This window comes from Haliotis asinina, chromosome 4, assembly GCF_037392515.1.
Source record: "Haliotis asinina isolate JCU_RB_2024 chromosome 4, JCU_Hal_asi_v2, whole genome shotgun sequence".
In the NCBI taxonomy this organism is placed as follows: domain Eukaryota; kingdom Metazoa; phylum Mollusca; class Gastropoda; order Lepetellida; family Haliotidae; genus Haliotis; species Haliotis asinina.
In genome coordinates this window covers 54,564,482-54,588,554 of record NC_090283.1, presented here as the reverse complement: position 1 = coordinate 54,588,554, position 24,073 = coordinate 54,564,482, and the positions used below count along the sequence as shown (strand labels likewise).

Here is a 24,073-nt window from a genome sequence, read left to right as displayed (position 1 = left end):
TGGAACGTGGACAGGATATCGCCATTTACTTTCATGCACGTGACCTCAAGATGGCAATTTTGTCACAATGATGGATGGGGATGATTCCTCTAGATACTACAGACGTTTTCGATCTTGTGGTGTTTATCAAGGTTAATTTTACCAACGGTAAGTAAAGCACATTTTTATACACTTCTGAGATTAGGTGTAAGATTTAGTTATTAAAAAAATCAAAATCCATGCAATGGATTATAACATTTATGTGGAGAATCATTAAAAAAGGTGTAGCAAAACAATCAACAATTATCAGAATTATTTCAGTCATGGATTGTACACTGCATAGTGCTTGCTCACTGGAATTATGACTATGGTGTCTAGCAATACTTACTTTTCAGCACAAGTGTTGATAATCTTTCACAAATTGAGCTTTCTCCAGACTTGCGTCAGCATCAATCAAAAGCTGAACTACCTCTTTGGTTTCGTCAATATCTAGTAGGGATATGACTGGAGTCTGTTGAGTCTTGATAATCAGACTTCGTTCGTCTCTGTCGAATGTGAACAGAACGTTATCAACTATCCAAGTTAATAAGTTGACGTACGGTGGAATAAATGCCCGTTATAATTTAAAACTTGCAGGGTGAGCACGTTGTCGCCGATTTTAAACTTGTTTTTGTTCTCGCTTTGTTAAAGATTACAGCAAAACCCATTTCACGAGAAAAATAGAACTTGGAAAATGTTGACGGAGAGGTTCAATTTATACTTAATGTATGCTATATTTGTAGGCTGATTGGAATGTACATGAGCTTTAAAGGATTTTCTAAAACATGTATTGTTGTGAAAGTGTGTAGGACAGTTTCTAAAACATGCATCAAAGACACTTGGTTATCCATAAGAAGCTGACGTGTATATTGTGTATGGTTTACACTCCCAGTTGAAAACGCAATACAATTACCCTGGCATCACAGGAAAAACGTAGGTTCTTGTACACACCTTATATTTAACATAGGGAGTAGGGTAGATATGATGACGATGACAAAGGGGTGATCTTTAGAATTTGAATTTAATCGCAGTAAATCGATGGAAGGTAGGCGGGTGGAAGTGAATACCAGGTGTGCGTTTGCAGTGCAAATACGTTTTTTTCTATTTTCATTTCAGAGATATTTAAAATATCACTTTTTCTACCTGCGGATAAACCGCCTCCCAACTTTGTACCGGAAGATACGAGGGGAAGTCAATATGTTCATAGAACTCGATATAAAACAGAACACAATGGTTGTGATATTGGTTTTATTTTTCAATATAGTCTCCCTGAACCTCGATGCATTTTGCCCATTTGTCTTTGAGACTGTCTATGCCCTTGAAATAGAAGTCTTCAGATTGGTCCCTCAGCCACGCCTCTGTTGTTGCCTTGAGGTCATCATCATTGGCAAATCTTGTTCCACGCAAGTGAGATTTCAAATTGCGAAACAGATAGTAGTCGCTGGGGGCCAGATCTGGACTGTATGGGGGATGGTTTAGTTGTTCGAAGCCACATTGTTGAAGAGAAGCTTGTGCAACACGGCTCTTGTGGACTGGTGCATTGTCGTGGAGAAGCATGACTCCAGCTGTCAACTTCCCACGCCTCTTCTCTTTGATGGCCGCTCTCAATCTTTTCAACAAGTCAGCATAGTAAGCCCCTGTGATCGTAGTTTTAGGTGGTTTATAGTCTATGAGAATCACACCCTTTGAATCCCAGAAAACGGTTGCCATGATCTTGCCAGCAGAAGGTTGTGTTTTGAACTTCTTGGGTGCAGGAGAATGCTTGTGCTTCCACTGCATGGATTCTTGTTTGGTTTCGGGATCCCAGTGATGAATCCAGGTTTCATCCCCAGTAACCAGACGAGCATGAAAGTTATCAGGATCAGCGTTGTAGATGTCCAACAGCTCACGACTGGATTCAACTCTCTGGTGACGATCATGTGCATTTAGGTTACGAGGGACCCATCTTGCGGATACCTTGGACATGTGCAGGTGTTCATGGATCACTGTGCAAACACTTCCATGTGAAATGCCACACTCTGAAGCTATCTCGTCCACCTTTATTCTCCGATCGGACATAACTAAGCGTTGGATCCGGGCAATTGTATCTTCTGTAATGGCTTCAGAAGGTCTTCCTGACCGTGGGTCATCTTCCAAGGAGCTGCGACCTCGCTTAAACTCAGCTGACCATTTTGCCACAGTGGAATATTGAGGGGCTTCCTCGCCATACACATTGATCATGCGTTTGTGGATTTCGGTTGCATTCACACCTTCTTTAGTGAGAAACTTGATAACTGCACGAAACTCAGTTTTGGAGGTTTCCATGATTTGTGCAGGGTAATCGTCTTTTAAAGGCTCTAACTCTCAAGTAAATGCTCGAGGAAGGTTGGGTATCAGTATACAGTCACAGATGAATCAACTCAATAATGACACCAATGACAACATCACCAAGGATATATCAGCACCCACATCTATGAACTTATTGACTTCCCCTCGTAATTGCATTTTATTCATCAAATGCATGTATTGCGACGTATACTGAGCTACGTCCTGAGTGGGTGGATGCAGGTGTGTGCACAATCTTTATACATTCTGTCATTGAATTATGTCAAGCGGACAAAAAATGACTCCCCTGCACACAAGGCAAACGAGTACACACATACGTGTACGCTTAGAAAGGTGAATGACTGATGAATAGATATCACGTGACTTGGGGTTTAACGCCCGCTTTCAACGGTATTTCTGTTATCTCGCGACGACTTGTATTAGGAGAAGAAAAAAAAGGCAATCGTAAAACACCACTGTGGTTTCTGTTGCAATGACACCAGTGGGCGGGGGGCGGTCGGGTAGCCTAAAGCTAAAGTTAAAGCGTTGCTCGTCACGCCGAAGGCCCCGGGTTCGTTTCCCCACATGGGTACAATATGTGAAGCTTATTTCTGGTGTCCCCCGCCGCGATATTGCTGGAATATTGCAAAAAGCGGCGTAAAACCAAACTCGGTCAGTCAGACACCAGTGGGCGTCAAAACATGACATCAGCTTCATTTTTATTTATCTATTTATTTATTTATTTATTTACCAGAATCGTGTATATAAACAAACAAACAAGTACTACTATCATTTCGATTACAAAGATTCCAATCTTAAAATGAAGCTTCCCCGGAACACCATTTATAACTTTGCTCTTCACCCCTAATCTCTTGTTAGTAGCACATTTAACTCTAGATCGTTTCACGATATGTTGAGGCACTTTTAAACTGAGCAACAGTTTACGAAATTCCATTAATCCAATTGGCTTTCTCGCGGTAGAATGTTGCAGAACAACGAAACGAATCAGTTTCACAAGGTTTGAACCTTCCAACCGTTTTCCGTTTAGCAGTTCAAGTTCCAAGTTATCTCTCACTGTCAAATATCACGTGTGGATTAAATTGTTGACAAATAACCACAAAGTCATTAATTTCCCCACAGTTTTTGTGGAAGAAATGTTCTTGAGAAGTTGTTCGGGAATCCGTAACAAAACGTCACTGTCGTTGCTTTTATTGCTGACAGATTGAGAATCAACTCGGACCTCATCCTTTGGCGATGTGCTGCTGTCGTCCGATTCATTTGCTGTCCGAGACCATGTCTCTCGATTAGCTGTCTGATTCGTCGATGTCGTCGTCGCTGTTGTCGTCGCTGCTGCTGTCGCTGCTGTTTTCCGCGCTTCCGCCTCGGACATCAGTCTCTGATAAGTGTCCCTCGTCAGAAGAATCATCGGCTTGTTCATCACGAAGGTTCGGCTGTACGGATGAGAAGATAATCTCTTTAGTATTTTATGCAAATGGGTAGAACCGAATGGTGAGCGGCAATCAGATCACGTTTGCAACGTCCACTGACTGTCTTGGTGGCCAGTGTTCGAATGCACTTCTTGTGATGTGACAGTCGTAATATATCATCATTCGATAGGACGATGTTACCCCTTAATACGTTAAATATCAGAGTAATCAAAGCCCTAAACTGTTCGCGCGATGCGTGATGCAACAAAGCTTTTCTTTGTTTCACATTAGCTTGTTCCAACATCAGAAGAAAAGTCCTATGTTTATCCAACAGTTCACTCATGTTGAGTTCGTGTTGAATGTTTGCCCCTCCGCTCTCAAATGTTCCACTGTCACGAGGTCAATGGGTTTTTATCGTAACGTGTAAAAAAAACATAAACAAAAAAACCCAAACCATGGATGCTTTCTAAGGTCATTTGCCGTGTTTGGGTTCAGACACCATGTGTATGTAGTCACAGTGAGGTGACAGTCTGAAATGCTCTACCATGGGATCATCTTCCGGTATCCATCGATGAACACGTAGCTTGCAGTTGAAACAGTAGACTTTGTCGGATTGTCCGGTGTAGACAAATCCGGCCGCAGCCATGGATTTGGGAGATTGCTTCACCTGAAGTGGCCAGCAGTTAGCAAACGATTTTAGTCTGTCACTAAATTTCTGTCCACGCACCTCGGCACAGTGCTCTGTTTCGGCACAGTCTGGAACTATGTCTTCAAACCTTCCACATACATCCATAACGCTGACGACGACGTCATGCAGAGTTCTGTTTAGTTCGAGAGTTGAAAGCGAAGTGATGAAACCCAGTGCAGCGTGTACACTTTGTAATATTTTTGTTTTCTTTAGTTTTGATTTATTAGATGTAGGTTTAGCTGCGAGCAGGCGTGAATTATAACTGAGTAAGTGTTTAGAGACATGGTTCTGTTGCATTCACCTTTGGGATAAGCCGACTGTTGAATGTTGATCACCATGATCCCCAAATGGTGAGAGAAAGTAGTGCACAGATGCAGCATGAGTTGGTTTCTACATATCTCCATCATTAAATCATCAAATATCAACAGCATGCGTTTTCCTGTCTGTACAGACCAGGATCTCAGTTCATCTTCCGTAGGAAGGGTGTCGTGAAACTGGATGTTGGGAATGGAGTGCTTCATGTCACTGTCCACATCTTGCCAAACTGCGTAGCAGTACACGATCAAGTTGGGTGCTGGCTGAAACATGTCATCGACTTCTTCTAGCATCCGTTTTACCAGATGGGTTTTACCGGAAGAACTTCGTTAACTCATTCCAGCCACTCGTGGTGGGTGCTGGGTAATGCTAAGAGCTCGCCGACAACCCTGTTGTGGACCCGGGTCAATTTGGTCCATAGCACCCCATTGCTGGTCGCAAGGAGCGATCGAATTGGGCAAACTGTTTGCCGTGGGTTCCGTCCCGTGTCGGTGGAGGACGGTAGGCTGGTGGCTGAGGACACTGGTTCCAGGAATAGCGTTCCTTTGTCCAACACACCACTACGCCCCTTACTTCACCTAGACGGGTGGTAGAATGGGCCCGGTTCTACCAATTGGCTGGTCATGCCAAGCCCTGTGGTATTACTTGTATCTGTACAATTTATCTTATGAATTATATTTTTACTTAGGTCTTGGCTCGTGTTTTTGGTTGTACAATGTCATTCAATTTTGAAATATTCTTCTTCTTTCATTTGCGTCTTGTGCCCAGAAGGCGATGGCTCATGGGCCAATCTGGTAGACTGATTACTTGTTTAATCCTTCTGCTGGAGTATATCACCTCAGTATCCTTGGCGCTGCAAGTCGGAGACCCACTTGTATATAGCATTGTCTTTATGATACTCCGTGGTGGGTGTGGAGCTGGGGTGATGAATCTTTACAACTTCAACATGGCTCTTGAAACCCCCTTGAAAAAGAAGCGTCAACTTGATAATGATCATGATGACAATGATGGTTGTCAAACTCCTAAACAAATTGAGTAATGGCCGATATTTCTTGCCATAGAATCTCCGGACAAACAACCTATAAAGTTAAATCCATTTGCGATTTCAAAAGCTGTATATGGTATAGCAGGAGCTGTAAAGAACATCAGGCGTATGAGATCTGGATCACTTCTAGTTGAATGTGCTAAGCAACAGCAAGCTACCAACTTACTCTCTCTTGATACATTGGCTGGACTCCCTGTTTCAGTGTCAGTTCACAGGTCACTTAATTCAAGCAAAGACATTGTAAAGGACCGAGATCACCTCCTAGATGACATGTCTGAGCTTGATATTGTTTGTGAATTAAAGGATCAAGGCGTGACAAATGTGAAACGCTTTACTCGGCGTAAAAACTCGGAAGTAATTCAAACCAACACTTACTTGTTTTCTTTCGTGTCTCCGTCTCCACCAAGAAGTATCAAAGCAGGTTATTGCAACCTTGCAGTTGAGCAATATATCCCCAACCCACTGAGGTGTTTTAAATGCCAAACGTTTGGTCATGGGGTAAATTCATGCAAAAATGTTATTACTTGTGCTCACTGTGCAGAGAAAACATATATTACGGAAGACTGCGACAGCAACATTAAGAAATGCGTTAACTGTTATGGTCAACATTCATCTTCATCTAAAGATTGTCCTATATGGAAAAGAGAGATGCAGATTAGTAAAATCAAAGTTGCTCAGAACATTAGTTATAATGAGGCTAGGAAACTCGTACCATCCAGTGATCCAAATGGTTCATATGCTTCTGTAACCCCTGCACGTCAGATTCCAGTACACAGACGCCTGCTGAGCCTTCTTCAGCTAAACAAGTTCCTGTTACATCATCAGCTGTTACTGTAACTTCAGTTCAGCCGACAGGAGCACAGAATGATTCAGCCAGTTCACAGTCTAGGAAGGGGAAAAATTCGTTATCTAGATATAAAACTTACTCTTCTCGTAACAATGAAACGGGTAGAGTCTCAAAAGGTTCTGATGATCCCATCAAACTTTATAAGTTTGGATCACTTGAAGTGATGGATGTCTCAGAGAACATCCCTCAGAGAACAACAAGTTTATCGCCGAAACGTAATGGGCGAACAAGATCTCCTGTTAACCCGCCCAAGAGATGAATACTTCTCAGCCTTTGATTCAGTGGAATTGCAGAGGATTGAAGAATAACTTAAATGAAATCCAGTTACTCATACAAGATCTTAAACCGTCAGCATTATGTCTCTTGAAATGAAATCCAGTTACTCATACAAGATCTTAAACCGTCAGCATTATGTCTTCAAGAGACATATCTTAAAAATACAGATAACTTTAATCTGAGACAGTACAGTGATTATCACTCTTTTTCTCCTGCAGGAGATAAAGCTACTGGAGGCACTTCTATTTTGGTTCATCAGAGCGTCATCCATACTCCTGTCGCTCTGAATACACATTTACAAACTATTGCTGTTCGTCTTACTCTGCACATGGCACTGACATTGTGCAGCTTGTATATACCTCCCTCGTCAAATATTCAACATTCAGATCTTAAAAATTTATATGATCAGCTTCCGAAACCATGTCTTATCATGGGCGATCTTAACGGGCACAACCCACTTTGGGGTAGTGTCACCACAAATACAAAAGGTAAAGTCCTTGAGGAATTTATTTCCGATAATAATTTATGCATTTTCAATGACGATTCAGCTACTTACCTACATCCAGCTACGGGAACGTATTCTTCCCTGGATATATCATTTGCCGACTCAAATTTATGTAATGAATTCGAATGGGAGGTGCATGATGACCTATGTGGGAGTGATCACTTCCCAACTATTCTCAAAGGCATTATCCCTGGGGGTGATCCACCCTTATCCAGACGGAACTTCAAGAAGGCTGACTGGTCCTTATATAAAACACTTTGTATTGATCATTTAAAACCTGATGTTTTTGTAAACAGCGAAGATCCTATACAGCTGTTTTCAGATATAATCAATAACATTGCTGACCAAACTATCCCCAAGTCCTCTGCAATTCCACATATTCGCAAACCATGGTTTACTAATGACTGTAAACAGGCCAGAAAGAGTAGGAGGAAAGCGGAAAAGTATTTTCGCCGCCACCCTACAGTACATAATTTAGATAGAGTAAAAATTTTAAATGCCAAGGCTCGACGCACTTTTAAACAGAGTAAGCGTCTGTCTTGGAGGAACTATGTTTCCAAAATTAATTCCCGTACACCTATGTCTAAGGTGTGGAATATGATTCAAAGAATTAAGGGCTAAGGTTCCAGATCTACTGCTCATAATCTGAAGGATGGTGACCGGTTATTAACTGATAAATCTGATACTGCCAACAAGCTTGGTGAAACTCTCGCCAAACATTCTTCTTCGTCCAATTACGTACCTGAATTTCAACACTACCAGAGACAGCAGGAGAAGAAGAGAATAAATTTTACCTCAGACAGTGGGGAAGAATATAATGAATTATTTTCGTTACATGAGCTACACACTGCCCTTGAGCAAGCTCATGATACAGCGTCAGGAGCTGACGATTTTCACTATCAGCTCCTGAAACATTTGCCCAAATCATGTTTGGAAACAATGCTAAATATTTTTGATTCAATATGGACTTCGGGAAATTTCCCGTCTTCTTGGCGTAATGCTATTGTAGTTCCTATTCCAAAACCTGGCCGGGATCATACTGATCCGTCGAATTACAGACCAATTTCTTTAACGAGTTGTGTCTGTAAAACCATGGAGCGTATGGTAAACAATCGATTAACATGGTTTCTTGAAACTAACAACCTTATCACAAATATTCAGTGTGGTTTCAGGAAGAATCGTAGTACCATTGATGATCTGGTACGTTTAGAATCCTTTGTAAAAAATGCATTTATCAATAAGCAACATGCTGTATCGACCTTTTTTGATCTCGAGAAAGCATACGATACCACCTGGAAGCATGGCATTTCAAAGGATTTACATGGTTTCGGTTTAAGGGGTCGTTTACCTCTTTTTATATCGCAGTTTTTACAAGGCAGGCAATTTCAAGTCCGAGTAGATGCTACCCTGTCTGATCATTACAATCAGGATGTTCCGCAAGGCAGCATTTTGTCTGTGACCTTATTTAGTATCAAGATCAACAGTTTATCCAAGGTTTTAAACGATTCAATAGATGGATCACTTTTCGTGGATGATTCTAAAGGTCACATGCAACGTAAAACACAACTTTGCAGATTCTGGTACCTTTCGGTATGCACTTACTGAAACAAACCATAAAAAATGCCAATTCAACCTATAAAGTGGAAAAAAACGCGATGAAAAAAAAGCCCGCGGAATCGGAGTTCAAACGTTTCACTAAATTCCCCCCAGCGCTGGGGGAAAACTGGTTTCAACAGCTGTGCTGCGCTGCGTCCATAACGCATGCGCAGTGAATAGGTTTGCGGAGCTTGAAACAGTATGCATGACCAGTGTCTGAGGTCGTGAGCAGTAGTCTAATCTTGGTTGTGTACATAAACAAGTAAATAATCTACTCGTTTACGTAAAACAACTTGTTGATTGTGGTAAGCAGTCTCTGTCTCAGAGAAAGCTCAGTGTCTGGTTTATTCACACCTATATGTCTGCCTGCCTGCTAAAGACAACATGCAATACACAGCTTTAATCATTGACCACATGCAATTTGAACTTAACACCTATCAGACTATACGACATAAAGAAAATAAGTTGATGTATGACTCGTGCGAGTCCCGTGTCTGCCACATTATGTAATTAGGCACGTGTGATACACATGACATGTTTTTATGTCTGTGGGTTGCAAACAAACTACATTCACTTTTTTCGGATGACTGGATCTGATGGAAACATGTGCAAACTCTTGTCAGTTTCAAGCCCTGCTTTGTACTTGGACGAATGACAGATTCCAGCCACGCAGTAGTTTACCATCTCTACTGACATGATTTTTTATTGGATCGAGCGCAAATTCAAAGAACATGTATTTTCTAAACCCAACATCTGTATAAACATTCTTCATGGATAACGACTTCTTTTCGTGTATATGATTTTGTTTGACAACAGTATATGAATCCATACTGAAACGACGCATCAAGTACACAAAAAGAAGTTGTTATCCATAAAGAATCTTACTTTCTTGTGACTGGCTATACTTCTAAAATGCCCATCAAACAGATCATCTTTCTGTACACACAATCAGCCCTCAGCATATCAGCAAATGAAACAGCCAATCGGAAGCCGTCGTTACACTTGAGTGCATATCCATCCGCTATGACTGGGTTCGGTCTCCCGAGGGCTTCGTTTCGGGGGAAGTAAGCCCAAGTACAAATTATTGCACTTTTGAATCGCGATTGTACGCTTATAATTGTGTTTATTTGTTTTTTCAAAAGCAGCAATGTATATTATATGTCATGAATAAGTGATAAATGTGTTTTAATTATGTTTGATTTTTTGGTTGCATGTGACCTTTAATATTTCCTGTCGCGGTAAGAATATGCATACTATTGAAAGGCAACTGCAATTATGTTTAAACAAAATAAATACATGGTGTCTTGAGAATGGTTTTAAATTTTCTAAGACAAAAACTAATTGCATCCATTTCTGCCGTAAGTATAAACCACATAAGGACCCAGAATTATTTTTAAATGGCACTCCTATCAAAGTCGTTAAGGAGGCCAAGTTCTTAGGTTTGATTTTCGACTCTCATTTAACTTTTCTTCCGCATATCAAATCCCTGAAAACTAAATGCCTTTAAGGCACTTGATCTATTAAAAGTTGTGTCAAACTCAAAATGGGGAGGGGATCAAGCTACTCTCCTGCACCTATACCGTTCACTTGTCCGTTCGAAGCTTGATTATGGCATTTATGGTGGAGCCTGTAAAAGCAATCTAAAACTCCTTGATTCTATCCACCACCAAGGTCTGAGACTTTGTCTTGGGTCGTTCCGAACTTCTCCTATTGACAGTCTCTATGTCGAAGCCGATGAACCATCTCTTACACAGCGCCGTATCAAATTAGCTTTACAATATATTACAAAACTACTCTAACGAATCCAACCCTGCTTTTAGCTGTGTTTTCGATCCTCTTTATGAGAATTTATACAACAAAAAGCCTTCTCTCGTTCCGCCTCTTGGGCACAGAATTAAACCATTCATTTCTGCTGCCGGCATTGAGCTGAAAAGTATAGAGCCTTCTCGTATTTTTTCTACTCCTCCTTGGCAATTAGTGAGGCCACAAGTTGACCTCACATTAACAAAGTTAAAAAAAACAGACACAAACGAATTACAATATAAACAAGAGTTTATGCAATTAAAACATAATTATAGTACATACAAATCCTTATTTACAGATGGGTCCAAGGATGGTGGCACAGTTGCTTGTGCCACTGTCATTGGATCCAGAACAATATCTTCTCGATTACCTGATAACAGCTCCATTTTCACTGCAGAAGCAAATGCAATATTAACGGCTCTTCAATATATTCAAAGACATCCTAATCATGTACAGTATATAATTTTTTCTGACTCTCTTTCTTGCCTTCAGGCTATTAAAAATTTGTCTTGTAAACATCCACTTTTAATTGACATAATTGAATTGTATAATGATCTTGCAACTGGCCAGTGCGACATCGTCTTTTGTTGGTTACCCAGCCATGTAGGTATTTCTGGGAATGCAATGGCCGATCTTGCTGCTAAGGCGGCACTCAACAAATCTGTGACTATAAAGCTAGCATTAGAACTTACATTCGTGATCTAATGCAAAAGAAGTGGGACACCCACGTGGGAATAAATAAATTACATGCCATAAAACCTTATATTGGTTACACTCACTTGGGCTGTCAGTCCAGATTTGAAGAGGTCATTATGCGACGATGACGCATTGGCCATACGCGTTGCACCCACAGTTATTTACTAATAGGCGATGGTCCTCCGTTTTGTATCCCTTGTGATGAGAGAACCACGGTCAAGCATATCCTGCTTGAATTCTCCATCATAAGGGATAACTATTTCAATGTCAAAACAATGAAGGATCTTTTTAGCACAGTTAGTACTCATTTAATTCTTGGATTTTTAAAAGAAATTGATTTTCTTATTGAATTGTAATTGATATGTTCTGTAGATAGTTGTATTTTAATGATTGGTAGTTTAAATTAGTAACTTAGATTGTTAGTGGCTGTACCCTCAAAGTGGGTTGAAGTATTGTAAAATTATTGTCCTCCTGAGAGGGTACGCAAGTCCAATACTCTCATAGTCAATTTAAATCTACTACTAGTTTCTAATCGTAGAATACTTGTTGTTTTAAGTAATGGTTAAATTTCAGGATAATCGCCAATAGCTGAGGGGATGGTGTAAATCCAGCTAGGGTTCATGCAGGTAGCAGAAGTAATGTAAGTCCCCATGGACCTTAGTATGGTGATCTACCTTCAGTTGTTGGCGATCTATAGCCCCGGTTTTATGTTGTATTGTCTTCTTTAATTCCAATGTTTTAACTTTCAATGCTAGTTTTATGTTCTGTGATACTCTAGTGTTTTTACTGTGCTTCGCTGACAGGTTTTACTTTTTCTCTTTTCTCATCTTAACGTTACTATAACTTATATTGTTCTCGTCACGATATGGCTGCAATATTGCCGATGTGACGTTAAATATTAACTCATTCACTCACTAACTCATTCCACTTGTTACTTTGTTACTGTTTTATCTGCACATATAAATATCGCTCTGTACCCCATTCTCAATCACCTGAAGAAGGAGTAAGCATTAACTCCGAAACGTTGTGCTCTCATATAAAGAAGTTGATATCCATAAAATCTTCATTCTTATGTATTTTACTTCTAAATGCCCTTCAAAGACTTGATACGACATCAACATGGAGATTACATCCATCAACAGGTACAACCGTTCTATTAGCAAAATTGTGAAAACCAGTAACTGTCCTGTTACGATGCCGAGACAAAAACGTTGTTCCCAGAGGATTTCAACTGTCATCTCCTGTCCCTCGCTCACCTGCCATCAAGATACTCCACAATGCCAGCACCAGAATAGTCAAGCACCAGATACAGCACCTACGCCGCCACAAGTCCCACCTCCAAAAAGACACTGAAACCAGCAGAAGCCACCTACAAGACACCCTCGAGCCTGACCTCTACCACAAGACCCAGTCCTTAGCAGAGAAGACCAAGCAGCACCTCCATGAGAAAGTGAAAACTACCCACATCACCAAGTTCACTCAGTTACAACGCCCTTTCACCTACAACATTCCTGAAGCTAACAACAACACCAACCTCAAGACTGTCATCAACCTCAGCAGTAAGTCTCTCACACCATCTCAGACGTCCCTCCTTGCCAAAGGCCGGAAGTATGTCCCAGTCGCCGTCAAGATCAACACAGATGCCTTCTTCACCAGCATTGAAAGTGGACTTGAACAACTGGCTCCCAATGGCAACGCAGACTACCTCTGACACCAGATTATAGACACCATCAATCAAGCTCCCAAGCCCCGCTCCAACCTCACGCACCAAGAGAGACAGGCTATCACCGAACTCAAGAAGGATGACAGCATCACCATCACCGAAGCTGACAAGGGCAAAGCAGCAGTCATCATGGACACCCCGGAATTCCTCCAGCTCGTCAACAACAGCCTCTCAGATGCCACCACCTATCTCAACATCAAGAAAGATTCCGACGGCCAGACTGGAAAGACAACACAAGAAAACCCTGAAGGACCTCCATGAGAAGAGAGAAATCAACGAGATCATCTTCAACCAGCTGGACCCTATCAACTCACTCTCAAGCCCCATACGGAAGAGCTACGAGGGTTGGCTGAAAAGTTCTCAGCCTGAGTGGTTTTTCCCCACCAGGTAGAGACAGGTGTTTGCCACCAATGAGGACAATCAGACACAAGAACTACAAACGTACTAATAGTTTTATCTCAACTACAGCTCTTTTGGTACACCTACCCTCTGAAATCATCAGAAAATGGACAAAACCGAATACAGGGCAGTCATCTAGTACTTGCAAAAGAAAGGGATGTCCCCAACACAGATACATGCTGACATGGTCTCCACTCTAGGGGATGATGCTCCTTCATTTTCCACAGTAAAGAAGTGGGCTGCAGAATTTAAGCGTGGCAGACAAAGCCTTGATGATGACCCACGCTCAGGAAGGCCTTCAACAGCAACCACTCCAGAAAACATCACGCGAGTGCTCGATATGTTGATGGATGATCGACGATTGACTACTCGACATATTGCTAGTGTAATGGGCATCTCTCATGAGAGGGTTGATCAAATTATCACCAACGAATTAGGAATGACTGAAGTTTCTGCAAGATGGGTGCCAAAGCTCTTGACAGCAGAACAGAAACGTGTCAGGTTCCAGACGTCCCTTGACAATTTGCGTCGTTTTGAAGCAGATCCCGATGATTTTGTGGCACGATTTGTAACCATGGACGAGACCTGGATACATCACTTTCAACCAGAAACAAAACTACAGTCAAAACAGTGGATGCAGCCTGATTCACCAGCTCCGAAGAAAGCCAAGTCTGTTCTTTCAGCTGGAAAGGTGATGGCATCAGTCTTTTGGGATTCAAGGGGTATTCTGCTCATTGATTATCTTGATTATCTAGGTCAAACTATCAACGGCAGATACTATGCTGATCTACTGAACCAGCAATCAACGCCAAACGACGAGGGATGATCGCTAAAGGTGTCCTCTTCAACCAAGAGAATGCGCCTGTTCACAAATCGGTGGTGGCCATGTCAACAATCCGCGATTGTGGCTTTGAACTCATTGACCATCCTCCTTATTCACCTGATTTGGCTCCTTCTGACTTCCACCTGTTCCCCAAAATGAAAAAGGAACTCCATTTTGCAAGTAATGATGACGTCATTTCCGCAGTGACTGATTTTTTTAAGGGTAGCTGAAGAAGATGTCTTCCTGACCGGGATTCGGGCCTTGCAGCATCGTTGGCAAAAGTGTGCGAACTTGGAAGGGGACTATGTAGAGAAATAAGTGAGTGAGTGAGTTAACATTTAACGTCACATCGGCAGTATTGCAGCCATATCGTGACGAGAACATTCTTAAAAAAGGAATCTATGTATATGATAAAAACCTGTCGACGAAGGACAGTAAAACAACTAGAATATCACAATAAGAAATAAAACTAGCGTGAAAAGTTAAAACTAATATTCCTATTCAGACAATACAATATAAAAACAGGCTATATAGATCACCAACAACTGAAGGTAGATCACCATACTAGGGGCCATGGGGTTTTACAGTACTTCTGCTACCTGCATGGCCCCTAGCTGGATTTACATCATCCCCTCAGTTGATGGTGATTGTAAGCAAGATTAGCCACAAATTAAAATGACACATATTCTACGGCTAAGACAAAATGGAAGATCAAATTTGACTTCAAATGTTTTGGGACTTACGTATCCTCTCAGGAGGACAATAATTTTACAGTGCTTTAACCCCCCTCGAGGATACAGCCACTAACACTCTAAGTTACTAATTCAAACTTTCAAGCATAAAATATTCTTCTATTTAAAATTCATTTAGCAAATCTAATTCTTTTAAAAATGCAATAATTAAATGAGAGCTAACAGAATTTAAAAGATCCTTCAAAGTTCGTGAATTAAAATATTTATCCCTTGTGATGGAGTATTCAACACAGTCAAGCAGGACATGCTTGACTGTGATTCTTTCATCACAAGGGATACAAAACGGAGGATCTTCACCTTTTAATAAATACTCGTGAGTATACCTCGTATGGCCAATGCGACATCGTCGCATAATGACCTCCTCAAATCTGGACTGACAACCCAAGTAAGTATAACCGATATAAGGTTTTATTTCATATAATTTATTTATACCCACTTGGGTGTCCCACTTCTTCTGCATCAGATCACGGATTTAAGATCTTATTGCAGCTTTATAATCTGAGTATGGAATAAGAAGTGGTGTCACAGATTTGCTGAGTGCTGCTTTAGCAGCAAGATCGGCCATTGCGTTACCAGAAATGCCAACGTGACTAGGTAACCAACAAAGAACAATGTCGCACTGGCCAGTAGCAAGATTATTGTACAATTCAATAATTTCAATCAAAAGTGGATGTTTACAAGAAATATTTTTAATAGCCTGAAGGCAAGAGAGAGAGTCTGAAAAGATTACATACTGTTTATGTTTAGGGTGTCTTTGAATATATTGAAGAGCAGTTAATATGGCGTTTGCTTCTGCAGTAAAAATAGAGCTGTTATCGGGAAGTCTAGACGATATTGTTCTCGATCCAATGACAGTGGCACAAGCATGTAGAGAAATAAATTACAAACGTGTAACTTTTTTTCACAGTGAGGCTTAGAACTTTTCAGCCAACCCTCGTACCATCAACATCCACAAGAACCCGCTCAAAGACCGGATCCGAGTCTGCTCAAGAGGTTCAGTTTTCTACAACACCGCTCAATTCCTCTCACGTCTCCTCGCTCCATTTGGCAAAGATGTCAAGTCCTACATCAGCGACTCTTCATCCTTTGTCAACCAGCTGAAAGAATCCAACCTCACAGGCACCATGGTCAGCTACAATGTCGTGGACCTCTTTACCAACATCCCACTAGAACAAGCCCTGTACATCCTTCACAGCAAGTTAGCCAACAGGATAGATGACTTGGACACCCACCTCACCTTAGACAGCATCATCAACCTCGCCTGCAGCTGCTTTGACACCTCCTACTTCACATTTAATGGTAAGATATACAAGCAGATCCACGGTCTCCCCGTGGGCTCACCTCTTTCTCCTCTCATTACATCTCCTCTTCATGACCTCCTTCGAGGAAGCAGCCCTCTCCACAGCTCCGTTCCAGCCAGTCTGTTGGTACCGCAAAGTCAACGGCACCTTCACCACCATTGCCAATGACAATGGATTGCTAACAACTGAAGGTAGATCACCATACAAAGGACCATGGGGACTTACATTCCTTTTGCTAGCTGCATGGACCCCAGCTGGATTTACACCATCCCCTCACTCGCTAGCAATTTAGGCACTTATAGCCATACATTTAAAAGAACACATATACTACGATTAAAAGAGCGGAGTTCACGCCTCATCAAGACCAAAGCCAGCATTGATGTCACCTCCTCCAGTGGCAAGACCATCAAGACCTACCTAAAAGCCAATGGTAAAGGACCCAGCTGTGAACACCCTAACCCGAGATCGAGAGAATGCATCTACCAGATCCCTTGCAACTGTGGCGACCTACACATTGGAGAAACGCTGAGACCAATCAACACCAGAATGTAAACATATCCTATCATCTGTATGTATTACCATTGGCTTCCATCATTGTTATCATAACTGTCGGCTTCCTATCAGTGCTTGTTTATACTGGCTTCCAGCTTTCGTTGACTCATTCCACTTGTTACTGTTTTATCTGCACATATAAATATAGCTCTGTACCCCATTCTCAATCACCTGATGAAGGAGTAAGCTGTAACTCCGAAACGTTGTGTTCTCATATAAAGAAGTTGATATCCATAAAAATCTTCATTGTTATGTATTTCACTTCTGAATGCCTTTCAAAGACTTGATATGTAAGCTGTAAGCATCTTGATCGCTAACAAACTTTTTCACACGATGTAGTGACGCCTTCGGTTCACCCTTATCTCGTAGCACACTGCGAAGTAATAGGCACCTGGCTTCTGCGGGTAGAAAGAATAAACTTCTAGTGCTGTGCCACGAGTCTGTGCATTGTTACTCTCTTGAAAACTCATGATGAAATGAGAGCACCATAAGATAAGACAACAAAAATACAAAGAAAACATAATGACAAAAAAAACCCAATTGTTTCAACTTTGGGTATCATTGAACGGGATGTTGATTAAGCAGTCTCTCTCTTGCTCTCTCTAAGAGTTATCTGCCTTAGACCATGACCACGTTTTAACAACAGCGGATGTAAAGAGGATTTGTGGGTATTTTAATGGTGGTGCAAGGATTAAATTTGTTTGGGTAAGAAGAGAAATGGGTCGGTGTTTCAGCAGAGGAAGGGAAGACAGATTAGAGGAGAGGATGAGGAGATGTGAGGAGCCACTCGACGTCGCTTCTCAAGATATGAGAACGCTGTTCTGTCAAATTGAGTGTCCCAGACACTGCAGCTATGAGTTTCGGATGGACCAAGTGGAGAGTGACCTTCGCAGACAAGGCACGTCGTCCGCCTCCCTTGTCTCTGAGGAGAGTGGTAGTAGCCGGCAGTGATGATGTTGCATCACGTCAGAGTAGCTGGCCCACCCCTGTCACACCGACATTGATGGCACCACATCCATCGCCAATCACGACCGACGAGGACTACATTCCCATGAAATATATTTCATTGGATTATCAAAGTTTCTTTCTTTTTGTTTGTTTGTTTGTTTGAACCTTATTTAGACCAGAAAAAATGTATTCTATCCTTGACGAGGCCCCAAATTTTGTTACGGTTAATTACTGACGTGACAAAATGTATAAAAAATCCCCAATGAACCAGCAAAATTGAACAGTGACAAATCTAAAACTACTCAATTTAACGTATTGAGCAAAACAATAGCAAGAATACAACAGCAGTGGTACAATGCAGATTTTAGGTACAAAAAAAAAATATAACAATGACAAAATAACATAAGATAGTGTTTTGGGGTTTTTTTATTCGCGAGAAATACAAACCAGTACGATGGTTTCTTCTTCTTACGTTCCTTTATCCAACTTTAACATTTTCAAGACACGCTCTTTCATACTGTCAATGCATTTAGATGTCTTAAACTGAGAGTCACGATTTTCCTCGCATTGATACGGAACTAAGTTGAATTCCTTCACGTCTCGGAAAGTCGGGTCATCTGCCAACAGGTTTCTTCAGTTTCCGTTCACCTCTGCTTTCGTCTACTTCAGACAACGCCATGTTGAAGTACTTCTCCATGTTTTCTTCTGACACGTCACAAGTATGTGTACCCGTTCACCTTCTGTCTCGAACATGCACCCAAAACACAGTTCTTGAGACAGTCGTTTGATAATCTTAGTGAGTTTGAAGACAATAGCAGAGAATCAGCAAGTTTTCGACGAGGGTCATCTTCTCCGTCATAGCGACCTCATCTGCGGAGAGTGCTCAGCGAGATGTTTTTAATAATGACCCGCTTGGTGACGTTGGAATCACTTTGAAACTTTTTCTTGGCATCGTTCACACATTCGTCACGAGTTGAAAACCAGTCACTTGATTGCTGAATGACCGGTTCGTTCAGAGTGAGTGGCATTCTCACGACTTAATTCCAGGAGTAAAATGTAGATTTGCCTTTGCTTTCTCTCCTCATACAAAAAACCAAACAACAGTATAGAATGACGAGGTTCCGAAATCGATTAACTCAACAGGAGAAGCAGTACATAGTATGTTGAATGACTCACAAGCATCAATTGCTTAAAGTACATTAAATATGCTATGTTTATTGTGTTGATCAAAAATAGATGATAAAATTCACAAACCTTGCCGTCATGATTTACACTGTATTTCTCACAAACACAACTTCTCGCTCGAGCGGTAGACGTGAAAATGAACGATATGCTGGTAATGTTTTGCGCATGACGGCATTACGATATTTGAACTCCATTGGTTGACAGGATTCTTGTTTATCACGCGTTTATCTAAATACGGTAAAATGATTTACACTGGTGTAACCGTTTACGTAAAATATTTGACTTTAAAAGCATCTCAATGACTGATGAATAAAAGTGTGTTTGTTTGTGCGAGTGTAATAATGTCGCTTGGTTGATTTCTGTTTCGATTCTCTCAGAATGAACACATAAACTTTGTTTTTTTGCGCCTTCATGATCTCTTCGACATATGAAATAACAACAAAGCAAATTTTCTCTTGTATTATATTTTAATATTTATAACATCATGAACCAGGTTTCTCGATTAACTGAAGTACTAACATTATTCATCCGTGTGTTGAAATACAATAGAAAGGATGACCATAATGCAAAAAATGGTATTGTTCATTCATTTATAAATTCATTTATTATTTCAGCGTGATGTCCGTGTCCCCCACATCAGACAACCAGATTCACAATCCTTAGGCGCAAACTACTACAGCACGAGGTAAATGGGATGAAGTGGGGATAATCTTAAAAATATCACTGGGAATAAAATATCAATGTTACATTCTAAAAATCTCTCATTTTTTGCTTTACTCATTCTTTTCTGCTCACGGAAAAGAAAGACGCGTTTAGGTAGTTCGCATTTTCATAGCATTCAGTGTTAATTCTGGATGATGACTTCATTTGCTCTCGTGCCTTGTTGAGGATGGATCTATGAGGCACTGATGACAGCGCATCATAAAAGTAGTAATCAACCCGCTCATTGGCCTCCATGATTAGACACTGATGATGGACGTGAGACAAGTGATCTACTTCACATCCATAACAGTTTCTATTACATAATTCATTCACTTTGACCTAAAATTCATCGACATATATTCCATCACATATTCAAATGAAGATCGAATGCGTTTGCAGTTGTCCCCGCTTTTGTGTTGCATGAGTCTTGGAATAAGGACCTCATAACAGGTCACAGAGAACAACGGGCCCTTATGAGATGTGTTCTCTGGTGCTCCCACATTCAGCCGTTCTCTTAGCATTCTCTCCAGACATCGAGTCGCTGCCCGACAAGCTGCCAGAGGATTTTTGTGCAAAAGTCGGCCTTTATTCAGCGTTTCTCCCCGACCTCCGATAACCCTGAATCGGTAGTTTCTGTCTTGCACGTTTCATTTTCTGTCATGCAACATGTGAAAACGATCGATGAGATACCTCATTTTTTCGCCCTTTCCTTCTTTCTGTCAGCAACATCAGAGGGTTTCTTGGCATGTTTGCTAGACACATGCTGTCCTAATGGTCGAGAGTTGTTTTCAGATATTTTTGTGTGTTTTTAGAAGTTCTAGAAAGGGTTAAATCCAGAGGGTCGAGACTCAATGCCGTCTGCTAACAGATACCGTTTATCATCTTGTGGAGTCAATACCAGTTTGGTCAGATCAAATCTGAGGATAAGTGGCCATGTTTTGTTCATGTTTGAAAAGACAGTCTTTAAACATTTTGTGGCGAAAATGTTTCTTTTTGAATGTTTCCTGTACCCCTTTGCCAGTGCTCTTCTCGACCCTTTCACCTGACGGTTTGTCAAAAATGAAACTATAGTTTTTTTTCTCGAAGTCAAACAAACTCTCTGATAGTCTGACCACCCACTTCGTCTTTCATCAGACCAATAATTTTGTGTCTTTCCATGGAACGAAGTGGGTGGTCCTTAGGGCAGTTTGAGGTGGCAAAGAGATGCGGGTTAGCTAACATGAAGTCTTGAGGGTCGAGGAGAGGAGTACCCATGGGCGACAAGAATTGGTAAAATAAGCTATCTGTGTCCGTCATCAAAACTCTCACTTGGTCGCTAGCGCAAGTCTTTCACACGACGTTGTAATGGAAATCGTACAGAACTCGCTTAGCATGTTCCAAAATGGTTCAAAGTGACGACACTTTCTCCATGCTCACCACGACCAAATTTTCCGAGAAAATATTGACACTCTTGAAATTTGGCTTTGCCGAAAACCTTCTTAGTCTTGCTTCATTGGTGATCAACTCAATTTGTATGTAATTTCTTACATTTTGTAATCGTTTCCCATACACAGCATTGGATAGCAACTTGAACAAAACTTTCGAAAAATCGTCTGTCGCCTCTTTGCGCTTTTGGGTGTTTAAGTCGATGTAGGGTTTCATCCACTTTGAGTAAATTTCAACACCTTGTGTGCTTTCTTCAGCTTCAAACCCAGTCGCAAATATTGCTGCAAAGTTCCGAAATAAATGACATAATTCTCTTTGTCTTTCAAGGTGGAAAAAAGTTTGGTGTCCGTGGGTGGTTTCCTCTTATTGTTCTTTCCTAACAGACCTAATTTCAACAGCAAATCGTGATGGTAGGGTGACCAATCTTCGAAGGGAATGCTAGCTTTGGTGGGAGCGAGGGGCAAGGATTGATGGACAGAGTGAAGATGACATGGGTATTCCAAATCGCACTCAATGACGTAAACTACATCACCTTGGGGGTCGAGTTTCAACCAGTCAATAGCATCTACTTGTGTTTCATCTACCCACTGAAAATCACCATGAGGTAGAGGACAGCTCATGGCAGCACCATACAGATTGTTATTATCATAATACATCAGGCGAGATTTGGGTTTTGCCGGGTCGTAATCGGACACGTGTTTGTAGTTGGCTTGGGCGTGACGATGATTGATGCTAGCCACGCCCCCTCTTACCGCGTTGGAGACAAAATTGTACATGCCTGGATCAGTCATGAGATCAAAGGTCCATAGCCATCCCCGGGAGAGTAAAGTACTGACAGGGATCGAGCTTGTAATAGTTTAAACACATGTTGCGAAATGCTTCAAACACATCGGTCAAAATCAGTGTGTCAACGGCAACATACAATTCCATGAATTCTCTCACCGCTGTAATTTTGAATGTCTGCCAAATATGATGAGCAAAGGCATACTCTTCCTCTGATATCATGTTTTCCGAAAGAGAGGAATAAAAGTCATCACGCATCGGAAATTCAGTATGGTTTAATTTTTCAAAACTATCCACGTATTCGTAAACATAGGGCAATTTCCGAGTTAACAAATCCACCTGCTCGGGATAGTTCTTGGCTGAATAGACAAACTCTTCTTGATCTTTGCTTCTTAAGTTGTTTGCAGGCTGGTATTCAAACATTTTGAAACTGTCCAAAAACCGCCTATGCATGTCAATTTGCGATCCGCAAACAACTCAGCCGCTTGAAGAATCAAATGGTTGTCATATCGTGAGGCATTGTGGCAAATGACATTCACAAACGTGGATTCTTTGTAATTGACATTGCAATAATTGTGACACAAACCCCCGACTCGACCCGTTAAATGATCGTGATCGATGTGTCTCTCATTGAATTGTACTTTTTCTCCACAAAGATAACCGTGACTTTCCAGTTCTTAATGCTGGCATTTCCTCTTGAGTCAGATTCATGGGAACCGGGTGGTTTAATATGTCCATGATCTGATCGTAATCTTCCAATACATGCTCCATAAAGTGCTGAGCAGCATGGTCTCCACTGAGGTTCTTAATGGGAAAGTGTAGAAGTCCGGCTCTCTGCACACGATCTGATAACTATAACCACAGGGAAGGTGCTCTGGGACATGATGAGGTCTCCCCACTGTCTCATTATAATTTAAGGGAGCCAAGACAAACTCGAAATTTGCATAGATCACAAAGGGGACCTTATTCATCTTACCATACTGACCCAACCCAAATGATCGAAACGCTTTATCTGGTTCAGGGATTTTTGATGACAGTAAGGGACATGTTTTACCAAAGTATTTTCAGTTTTGAACGTCCACAAACATTTACGACAAATGAATTTACTGTTATAGTCACCTGCTTTTCTAATCAAGGCTGACAGCTGTTGATGAGAACATAGTGAGACAATGGGGGTTCATCTTCTTCCTCCACCTCCTCAGTTAACAACAGGAGATCGATGTGGCGATTTTGAGGTACGTCTGCAGCTATTGAACTGAATCGCACAGGAAAGATGACATGATGTTGATTCTCATCTTCGTCAACACCATAGACATTGATATTGTTTTTTTTTTCAAATTTTGAGTGAGTGGGATTTAATCATATGGGAAATGAAGAGTCAGTGAGGTTTAATTGGTGTATTTGATCCTTATGACTCACTTGTTCTCGAACTAGATGGGATGGGACGGGATACAAATGGGCCAGAACACAATACACAAAGCACACATCATCGTCCATGTTCCTGATGTTCAACAGACAACGCTTTTTCTCTAACGAAGGGGGCAGAGGGAGATACGAACTTCCACGAAAAGGTTGAAACTTGACCACAGATAATTTAGCACTCATCACAGTTTCAAAATTTAAGTTTGAACTATCCCTGTCGTATTTGCCCACCAGTTGCATTATTGTATGTATGGCTTCCGTGTACAACACATTTAATCGTCAGCTAGCGTCGCTGGAGACATTTTAGTTCTAAAATAGGGTTCGGAATAGGAAACTTGACCATCAGGGTTGGTTTTTCTAAATTTGAATTGAGTACAAAGTCCCCATTTGATGCTTCGTTTTGTTTCAAGCATGCTATAATTTCGGGTTGAATTTTCACAAAGTAATAGAAGGGATCGTTCCCTTCTTGACCTTGAGGAATGAAATCAAATTTCCCCATAGTCCCATTCAATGCATGTCTAGAGCATGATTGTTCATT

At 41.2% G+C, this 24,073-nt stretch overlaps 1 protein-coding gene and 1 pseudogene across 1 annotated transcript; one reads left to right on the top strand and one right to left on the bottom strand.

Annotated features, from left to right (window-relative positions):
- Nucleotides 1–5,698: 5,698 nt before the first annotated feature.
- Nucleotides 5,699–13,231, top strand: LOC137281002 (uncharacterized). The gene is made up of 2 exons (XM_067812168.1): nt 5,699–5,787; nt 12,742–13,231. Exons 1-2 carry the CDS (start codon nt 5,699–5,701, stop codon nt 13,229–13,231), a joined length of 579 nt encoding a protein of 192 aa, XP_067668269.1.
- Nucleotides 13,232–19,953: 6,722 nt separating this feature from the next.
- LOC137281001 (uncharacterized) lies at nt 19,954–22,121 on the bottom strand (annotated as a pseudogene).
- Between the last annotated feature and the right edge of the window lie 1,952 nt (nt 22,122–24,073).